At 42.5% G+C, this 10,709-nt stretch overlaps 1 protein-coding gene across 3 annotated transcripts in view; it reads left to right on the top strand.

Moving 5' to 3' along the window:
• The first annotated feature begins 5,594 nt into the window (after positions 1–5,594).
• The window catches only part of acsl6 (acyl-CoA synthetase long chain family member 6), a 51,040-nt gene continuing 45,925 nt past the window's right edge, over positions 5,595–10,709 (top strand). The window contains exon 1 of one of the 3 annotated variants that reach the window (XM_017705271.2): positions 5,595–5,719. In XM_017705271.2, coding sequence (XP_017560760.1) covers positions 5,674–5,719 — 46 coding nt within the window. In that variant the 5' untranslated portion in view covers positions 5,595–5,673. Of the gene's footprint in view, positions 5,720–6,698; positions 6,887–8,904; positions 8,924–10,709 lie in introns of those variants that run through there. The other 2 variants (XM_037545820.1, XM_017705273.2) reach the window with 2 other exon arrangements.

The raw sequence follows: 10,709 nt of genomic DNA, 5'->3' as shown, positions 1-10,709 counted from the left end.
GACGTAAAAGAAAAGGGAATAGGCAATAAAGCATGAACGTTGCTGTAGAGCTGAAAAAAGCCAGCTATTTCAAGAATTTTAAGGGACTCCATAGATTGTTCTCTATTAAATATTTTGAACCAATCACAGGAGTATTAGCGGTTATATGTTGTTTTTACTATATATACTTAATACTGGTGTTGTGTTGATGGTAACCAAGTTTTATGCTCAGTTTATATATCAATAGACCAGTCAGATGAGATTTTTGCCAGTTAAAAAAAATGAACTCATTGATTCTTGTGTTCTTGTTCTTGACTATGACTGTGCCCCCTGGACTATTAAACATGTAGGCGCAACTAGAGAACAAAATCACACTCTGTCTGGGTGCACAAACTGAGATCATACCTATCTACAATCCATGTTTGAATAACATATTTAGGAGCTGCAGCTTATCTAAGAGGGAGGCGATAGCATTGCTTGACTTGAATAGCTTTGTTTAATCAGTGATCTGTGTAGGTGGACAGATCTGTGCTTAATACGCTATGAAGGCAATATATTTTTCTGTGTGCTAAATAGCCACTTTTGTGATCAATTTTCTGTCTGTTGCTACACTAAAAGTTATGGATATTTTGTGGCCATTAAAAACATCCTCACATCTTTAAAATTTAGACAGTGTTGAATTCATGTAATTAACTCTCAGAAGTGGTTGAAAGCTGTTCTAAAGGCAGGGAGCAATGGCCTAGCATGCTACAACTTCACACAGCACAGATTAAATTCCAGCTCTGCGAAGCTTCATTGAAACAAGTTTAGAGGGTAAGTACCAGAAATGTTATGAAGGAAGAGCTAAGCCCCTAGTTGGAAAATGAATGGGAAAGAGACCATCCATCCATCCATCCATTCTCTAAGCCGCTTCTCCCTCAGGGTCACGGTGGGAAAGAGCCATTCAATAAAATTCAATAAAAAAGAGCTAACTGGCTTGCTGGTTAGGCTGCAAGTGGGAAAAGCCCCCCTCAGCTGTATGTAGTCCTTATAGCAAAGCAAAGCCTGTGATATTGTGTGTGAAGCTGTCAGCTATGGTGTAGCTACTATTGCTCCACTATTGCTAGTGTTAGCTTAGCGAGAAGGCTCAGCTTTTGCCACCACACAGCTTCAATTCTGGTTCACTGAAGCTCAACTGGTACTTTAGAGATGAAAAAGAATCCCATTTGAGCAGGTAAACCGTCTGGCATATTTTAGCAGTTGTGGAGCTGTTAACTTAAGATATTCCACTATTTCTGTTAGCAGCAGAGGCTAAAAACAGTGGCTACATGCTTAGCTGCTGCATGGCGCTCCATGAATAGCTTTTTCAGAGGGACTGAGAAAGCCTGCTTTTTTAATAGAAAGGCTTTAGTTTTGCAGTCTACATAGCCATGAAAATTAATCCAAGAAGTGATAACCATTTACAAACCACAGGGGGCTTCATAATCTAATAAATATTCACATTAAAAATGACAATGTAATTTCTGATTTTGTTAGTTCAATTACTTTTGAACCCCTAAATAAAAAAGGGCGAGGGGCAGTACGTTTGAAAATGGTTGTAATTTCTACACTGTTCACCCAAATTTGATGTAAATCCCCTCAAATTAAAGCTAAAAGTCACTTTGATGTTTATTCATATCCATTATTTATTGTCAACTTCAATATACTGGGGTGGATTGCTGAAATAGAAATAGCTTTGTCAGCGTCCAAGTATTTATGGACCTGATTGTAACATACAGAAGATGTCTACGTCAAGATTACCAAAGCCAAAACAAAAGTGAGGTCACTGAGGTCAGTGCTGTTGCATCCACCTGCGTTGTCCTTCTGGACTTTAAAATCCTTTTCATCAAGTGATCAGTTACAGACAATACTCTTGGAGATCAGCGGTGTCTTCTTTCGTTATTTCATGGTGCTGGGCAGGTGACAGATGGAAGGTCTCCGGCATGACCCAGTGGATAAGGTCAGTCACGTGGCTCCACAAACCGTGAATAAGACAATTAGAGGAACTGGTTGTGGAAAAGCCAGGTCTCAGAGAATTCAGCACTGTGGGGGCAAAAGCTTGGGGCCAGTAATAAAATTAGCTTGGTGCTACAGCACATTTAGCCTGTGAATGGATGCCATGTCATTCAGCTAGAGCTGTGTCGGCCTACAATAATCAGGTTAGTCGCGGCCTGTTTCAAGGCACGTCCTGATTAAAAGATTTTTGAATGCTGGGCACATCCGCTTGGCCTTTGGATGTCTTGAGCTGCATCTAGAAGTGCATATTGCCATGCTCAACAGAATGCCAAAAATATTACACCAACCATTAGACTTGCATGCATTAAATGGGAATAAAAAAAATAAATAAAATGTATAATTTAAAGGTTCTGAGGTCAACAAAGTCATTCACAGTGGTTTAGTGTGAAATGCTCCTTTCTAGCGAAACTTCTGAATCATTTAATGCCTCTAAAAGCTCCATCTCTGAAAGTAAACAACATTACATGCTTACGAATATGCTGCCTGATGTCTGAGACATTCTTTTACTGAAGTTTTGAGATGAGGACTAAAAAGTAGATTTTGAAAAGCCATTCATGGAAAGAAAATGTATTTCTTTTTTCCAGATTTACCACTATTTTCCCATTGCATACACAAAATAAAACCTCAGAAGACACCTGTAAGTTCTCTGGTGGTTTGGGATGGTGAATAAAATGGTCATTTTTGTGCCATAAACAAAGCGACCCCTGGTACTCATTGCCACCACTGTAAACAAAACTAAATTAGTTATGAATTCCCATGAAACCCGTCTGAATGACTTTGTTTACATCTCAATGACTGAATTATACAGAAAGCTTGGAAAATCAGTGGAACTCCCGTTTAATATGCTATGTGTAGTGTGATATGTATTTTTGGACGCAGAGAAATATTAAAGGTCAAATAAGGGGGTGTAAAGGGACAGAGTGGGTAATCTGAGAGTCGGTGGGCTGGTGGTGTTTTGGGCCAGTTACTATGAGCTATGTATAATTTTACGCATAAAACGCTCAAACTATCAATGTTACATCCTAATGTATAGCGATTTAGTACTTAAACCAGCGGCCCAAAGCTCACGTTTCCAAACCGTATCGGAGACTCGTACAAACGGATCAGGTGAAGCTAGCGTTAGCTTCTTATTCTCATTTACCGTTCCACCTTAAATGATGTAGTGGTTACATTCAGATGCATGTACCAGTGCTAGCGACTGCTGTACTTTTCACACTACAGGTTGATCACAGTGCTAATCAATCCATCGAGAACATATGTATTACGCTGAAGGTTTAATGATAATCAATTTGATTGGTACTGTTGTTATATTATGGCCAGCCAAGCTCCGCCCCCTTTCCCTCAGCCCTGCTCAGCAACCGTTGTTCATTATCACGCGCCAGTGTTTAAATGTGAAGCTCCGTTTGGTTAGCTGTTGACGGTTATAACTGTAGACATGTCCTTTAATTGTGTCGTTTTACTCATTTTAAGGTGAAAACAAGTTTAAATACGTTGTCGTCATGGGTTTTTATAATGCTTTTTTACTACAATAGTTGCTAGCTTCGTGAAAATGTCAAAGTAGTTAAACATCTGACTTCAGTTCGTCGAATGGATTATAAACATGTCGCATGCCCGCCATGGCAATGTTTTCGCATATTACGATTAGGTTAGCTTTTAGGTTTGCTGTATTGCTATTTCTTGTCTTTGTACATCTCAGTTGTCTAATTTGACCTTTTAGCTTTTACTCTTAATGCTTCATTGTCTTCTCCGGTATCCTGTGGTGAACAGGACAGTGAAGGTGCTGCAGTGCTAATGGTGTTTACATGAATCCAGCTTTCTGACTGATTGCTATTGCTTTGTATCAGGATGGAAATCTTTAATAATAATAATAATATTATTATTATTATTTGGGGCAGTCGTGGGCTGGAGGTTAGGGAGCTGGCCCTGTGACCGGAAGGTTGCCGGTTCGATCCCCAGGGCCGACAGTCCATGACTGAGGTGTCCTTGAGCAAGACATCTAACCCCCAACTGCTCCCTGGACGCCGTGGATAGGGCTGCCCACCGCTTTCCCCGGTTGTGGGATCAAAAAAGTATCACTTAAGTTAATAATAATTATTTATTTTTATATAGCACTTTATCAAGGCACTTACAGTTCAGAGTACATAGATAACACACAACACAGACAACAAGAGCACAGTAATACATGCAAGAGACAAGGCAGTATATGGGCAGGTCTACTGAAGGAGCAGAACAGACTGAGGGCAGGTTTGTATGTTGAGGCAGAGCAGTTTACATTAGAACAGTAATGCTGTACACTGGCAGGGTCAGACATTGAAGGTATGAGGGAGGTTATAGGCAAGTGCGAAAAGATATGATTTCAGGTTAGATTTGAATATGGAGAGTGAATTGCATTGTTTGACCAGTAGTGGAAGAGAGTTTCAGAGTCAGGGGTTCAGATCTTGAGAAAGCTCGTCACCAAAGCCTTGGAGGTTAGATGGAGGGATGGTAAGTAGTCCAGCTGAAGACAACGTGAAAGAGAGAGACGGATATAGCTTTATAGGTGAGCAGAAGAATTTTGAACTGTATGCGATATTTCACAGGCAGCCAGTGGAGACGTCAGAGAACAGGGGTAATGTGGTGATGTGGGTGAGGAGCAGGCGGCAGAGTTCTGAACCATGGGAAGTTTGTGAATGGAGGAAGAGCTGATTCCCACTAGAAGAGAGTTACAGTAGTCAAGACGGCTGGAGATGAAAGCATGGATAAGGATTTCTGCAGATGACAGAGAGAGGGATGATCTGATGTTGGCAATATTGCGCAGGTGGAAAAATGAAATATTGACAATAGAGTTAATATTAGGTTATATGTAGGTTGATGCCGTGCCTGCACTGCTGTTAGGAACAGCCTGTAGTCTGATGTCATGGCATTTTGGAACATTTGGAAGAAATTGGCCTGTCCATTTTATATATGTGTGTGTAGAGGTGAAGGTGGGCTGCATCAAGTGACTCCCAGTCTGAAAACCCGGCCCTGTCCCACTCTGGCCCTGGGCAAGGTCTTAATTATCATGTAACCCACCTTTCCCCAGGGAGGACATTTTTGGTCTATGGGAATTTTTTGGGAAGGTGATAATACGGGTTTACTGTGTGTCAAGGTAACACTCTCAGTAAAACGTGCAGTAAGTGCGACCCAGAATAATAATACACCCTGAAAATATCTCTGTATTTGGATTAATGTGTGCTTTTATCAGCTGGCTTTTCTCGCTACGTCCAAACATCGATTGTTATTTTGAGATGAAGCCAGTCACAAACATTAAGCTCACCATGTAAAGGCCTAAGTCCACATTGCCCAATCTAATCTCCATTTTTAACCTTGCGCCTCTTCCTCTAGGTTGACCCCCAACCCACCCGCCCTTCTCTCCCCTCTTCTCTCTCCTAGAGGGCTCAGTCTCCATTGGTCAGGAAACTGAACCGTCAGGCGAAAATTCACTGTCATCTATTCGGAGAAGGTGAATGGGACAGACAGGGCTACAGTTATGAGATCAGTAGGGCAGGTTGCGAAGCCCGATTGACCCCCCTCCCCCGCGCTGCCTCACCGCGCAGCCCCCCCCCCCCCCACCTCTCAATCCCTCCAGTAGATGCTCGAGCTGAGCCTGTGTGCTGCGACTGCGCTCTCAGCCGGAGAGCCATGCTTGCCTTTGCTCTGGTCGCTGGCTCTCTCTGGATCCTGCTCGGTGAGTTTCCTCAGTCTCTTCCACCGTTTTTTCTCTCTCTGCATCAGTGATCTGTGCTTGTACGACTTGGATTAGGCGGTTCAGATTTTCCCTCCTCAGGGTTTGGAGTGGTAGCATTGCAGGTTAGCTTGGTAGTGGTGTGTGGTGTATAATGGGGCCTGGACCAATTCTTCCAAAGCCTGGGACGCATGTAAAGCATAATCGTGTACTCGCATAGCTGCGTTTAGTGCACAGTATTCAGTGTCTGTGCTACTGCTTATTGGCCTAGAGATAAAAAGGCCCTTCTGACGAGGTCAGATGGGCAGATTGCACGGTCATTTATACGGCGCTGAATGCGGCGTGCTTTAGGAAACTAGGTGTGTAAATCAGCTTCCATATAATGACCTTTAGCCGCATAGGTAGCCTAAATGGAGTTAAAAATTGAACATTGTCCGCCTTAAATGGGTGCAAAGAAGGACTGTCGTCAATTGCATAGCGTCAGAAAAGGGTGCGCGTGACGAGTCAGCGAGAAATCATATTAGTGCTATTAATGGTGGTTTTCTGAGCCGCATGCCGGTATGGAGGTGGCGCAGAGCAGTTCTTTTTCCCACCTGTATTCCAGCAAGTGCGGCTTTGCTGCTCGAGGGTTGGCTTGTGGTTCATAATCAAGGATAGTTTATACGTCAGGAGGCTCTTTGCCAATCGTGAGGGATGAGGTGGGACGTGCTATCCAACCCTAGCCCTGGATTCAAGGCAATCCCAGGGCAGGTAGACTTAGCCCTTCCAGCCAACCTTAGCGCATGCTTGTAGCCAATCCTAGCTCAGGACGTATGAAAGTGAGCCAATCCCAGCGCAGAGGGGCGGGTTTTTTGTCCGAATGCGGTGGAAAGCGAAAAGAACCGCTGCGTCTACGACAGCGGGCTAGTGATGTGTTTCAAGAGCGCACCTGATTGGAGGGAGCTGTCCAGCGACGGGGTTCTGAAACGCTACGCCCGGCCTGCGTAGCTGCAGCCCCCAGCCACACGCCTCCGCTAGCTTTACGCTAGGAGATAGCGATCTTTGATGAGTCTGCACATCGCCAGCCTTTTTTTGATGGCCCAGCGCTGACAAATGGCAAGCGGACACTCTCAAGCTGCTTCTCGTCGTGACTCGCCATGTGGCAGGGCACCTCATACATTATGCAAAAAGGCGAGCAGAACCAGATATCATACGGGAAACCTATTCGTTTTTCCCCTCTTCAATAATGAAACGCTCGTGACTCGTGTAACCCACCCAGTCATTGAAAGTGCAGGGCACTGTAGTTTAAGCTTGTGAGTTTGGTACATGCAGGTTGGGAATGGCCGCTGAAGGTCGTGGGGAACACATAACGACAAGTTGGCTTGATTAGCACATTGCTCATATAGCACTGTACCAGAGCTAATTTCATTTATTTAGATAGCAGCTGGCTAAGATAACAGATGATCTAGTCATCAGAAAAAACAAGGTTTCATATGAATCATATGATGGCTGCATGCTGCCTAGAGTCTGATCTAGAGTCTGTCTTGGGGAAGAGAATGAATCACCATTTCCGACAATAGATCCTCATCCAGACCACCGAAGCTTTTTTTAAGGTGGTGGCTATTGCAGACTAGTTACTCAGTCAACGAAACCCAAGAAGCATGACCACCATCCCTTGTGTCATTATGTGTTCTTATGTTTACATTGCAGATGTAAGCTAAGCCACAGACATGTCTATAAATGCATGGGAATCTACTTGGTTTTTTGTGATATGCCAAAAGCAGAGGTTTGCCGCGTAGATGCAGGTGGATTTGTGGATAGTTTAGAATTGCTTAGCTGGTAGTATGTCAAGCCAAAGGTGCTGAGTAAGGCAAATTATTATTGCATCAAATGGCGCTTTGGTTTGTCTAGACATTATGATGGTTGAAAAACAGCTATTTGTTTAAAGTGCTGTATCACTCCATAATAGATGACATCTGGTAGTAATGCTTCCTGTTTTCCAAGCCATGGAAGTTTCTTAGTTAACCTGAAATCAAAAGTGACTTTTTATTTACCTTGCTAGTTCAGGTGCCCAGTTGAATTATACAAGATGCATCATATACAATTGAAAAGACAGCATTTTTGTTTTAATAGAAATGTACTGACTTTTACCAGCTTCTAAAACTGAGTTCCTGAGACATCACTGTGCACCTTTGGGTAGGGAACTGATGATATTAACCAGTTATATCAGGCATCACCTCTTCTTCCAACTACCTTACCTATCATGATGGCATAAAACAACCACTTTTACCTAAAAAAAACCTTGGATGTTTCTTCAAAAAACAAACTGAAACAACTCAGTCGAAAGAATCTTTGGGCAGCCAAAAGTGGTTCTTCCATAGCGTCACTCCAAAGAACCTTTTTGGTGCCGTATCATGGATACCAAATGTAATATGTAAACACTGTTAGCCATACAGTCCATATATGCAAACTAAGCTGCAAAACAGCTTTTGAATGAACTGATTTTAAGATTTGATTAAGGCCCAGTATAGGGCAGGCAATCAGAAAAGAACTCTTTTATGTATATCAATCTTAAATGCACAGCAACAGTATATCATATTTAATTCTAAGGGATAAAGAGAGGTTAGGAAAAGGTCATGTAAATATGAATTGTGATGGTTTTTGGCAATTAAACCACACAAATGCCCATACATGTTTAAGAATGAATGAGAAATTTTCATTTGTTCTTTAAAGTTTTCTGCTTTAATTCAGTACTGCTGTACTGTATAATGCAAGATTTGCTGTAAAGGCACATCAAAATGTGTGCGTATCTGATGTCTGAGCAAGTGTTTGGATAGATGTATCTGCATCATGCCTGGTAAGGTAAGACCAGTGTATCATGTAGTCAAGGATAGAGAGAGCAGCATGGATTATGGAGAGGGAGGGGGGAGAAGGAAGTGGAGAGAGAGGGGGGGGGGTGTGAGAGAGCTGCGTCTGCTGAGGGTGGTGTGATACGGTGGCCAGGCAGGCTCAGAAGAGCCTGAATTCGTTTTTGCGTTTGCTGCACCCCCCCCCTTTCCCTCTCTTACTCTCCCTCTCTTGCTCTCTCTGTCTCTCCATCTGCCACTCAGCGCTTCTCATGTGCCATAATCTCCCAGAGGTGGGAGGTAGTTGCAGGTTTGCTTTGGGCAATTTGCAATTCGCCTGCAGCCGTGACATACACATGCAGACACATCCTCCGGCTCTGCCGTAAGTGACCACTGCTTGCTTTCTTGGCGCGGCTTTCTGGTGTGTTTAGGGTAATTGTGTTGACTCAGGAACTTTCACTTCCATCTGTGATTAAATGTGAAAACTTGGAATCAGTCATTGAGCATTGAGTGCATTCGCTTTGAGTTTTCAATTGACATTTTAGCGTCAGGCAGGTGTGTGTGAGTGACTGATGTGGTTTCAGTGAATCTGTATGGACAGTACTTGCAGGGGCCAGTGAAAGGACAGCATGAAAAGGCTTTAAATAACCGCCGCAGAGTGTAGTCTACTCCCGTGCATCCGCGTTCTGGGCTAATAGGCTGTAATCCCTGTGGCAGTGAAGTCTAATTGGCACTGACGCGTTGCAGATGGGGAGAGGGGGCGGGGCCCTGCCCTTTAAGCGGCCGCCCTTAAAGGTGGCACCAGCCAATAACCTCCTTTCAAAGGCACTGGGTGACTGAGGCCTCAGGCAAGATGCACAAAGAAGGTCAGTAAAGTATTGAGTGGATTAAGAGAATTTAATGAAGTTTTTGAGGAAGGGAAGCAATGTCTTAGTATATTTGGCTGTGGAGCTATCCGAGCCTTCAGTGGGTGAAGTGTTACTTACCCGCTCAGTAATTAATCTAGTTGTGAGAGGCACTGGGAAACCTTACCAATCCTGTTGCCCTCTAGTAAACCCATGGAACAAACGATTGCGTCAGTACTGCAGAGGCCCGATCCTCATTGGTCAGCTGTGCAGCTCTGCTGGTGATGGTGAAGCACTTCTGAGTCACTAAGAGAAAGGAGTCAAACTCATTTCCCTTTTCTGTCTCTGTGTCTTCAGGATATTTGGTCATTCAAATTAGATGATGTAGTGAATGTAGTGAAATTGAAAGCATTTTTGATTTTAAATGGAACCGTTTGCATGTATAAATGTGAAATCGTTGTTCAGTTTGACGAAGAATGTGTTGTATATGGTTCTATATCAAACCTTTTTCTACTTAGCACTAAAAAAGGTTTTCTACTACTGTGATGTTTGCCTTAGAACGTATTTGTGCTTATTTTAGAACAAAGTATGCACTATTTTAGAGGCAAGAAGCCCCTTCCAGTCAGTTATGTCATGTGGCAGTCAGTATTCATTATGTTTTATTCGAATCACTGAATGACATTATTTGAAAATTTGATTTTCAATTTTTTCAACTTTTGATTTTTTTTACGTGTTTTGTGTGTTTTAACTCTGCTTTGTGGTTTTTTTGATTGTCATTCAAGAAACTGAAACAATACTCTAAAAGGTGATCTTTTAAACATGGTGTCTTTAAAAATAGCATGAAATAGAATTCCTTTTTTTTTTTTTTTTTTTTTTAGCATTTATAGTATTTAAAGATCATTAAACTTCAATTGTTGCACAATGTTGCCTCAAGGCAACATACCCCCCAAAAGGAACTCTTCATGTATTTCTTTGATTTTACTTTTCAGACGCAGTTTATACTGGAAAAGTAAATCAAGCACTTTTTTAAACGTTGCTGTACTAGTATGTGCAATGGAGGACTAAAGATCTTGCACAAATGTGCTATAAAAAATTGGAATCAATGCCTTTGACAGCAATTCACTAGGCTACTTGCTTCAATGAGCAGCAGGTGAGACACAGTCTATATCAAATTACACGATGCTACTATAACTGGAGATCTCCCACATCACTGAGGTTTATGCTGCTTTTAATATAACCTGCTGAAGAAAAACCTTTTATACTTGAACACACTTTGGTTTGTGTCTTTACATTCCTCTTTGTGACCCTGGCTTGGAAAGCTGC

Source organism: Pygocentrus nattereri, chromosome 16 (genome assembly GCF_015220715.1).
Source record: "Pygocentrus nattereri isolate fPygNat1 chromosome 16, fPygNat1.pri, whole genome shotgun sequence".
NCBI classification, from domain to species: domain Eukaryota; kingdom Metazoa; phylum Chordata; class Actinopteri; order Characiformes; family Serrasalmidae; genus Pygocentrus; species Pygocentrus nattereri.
Note: the sequence above shows the minus strand (reverse complement) of the source record. Positions and strands in the feature narration are given on the sequence as shown.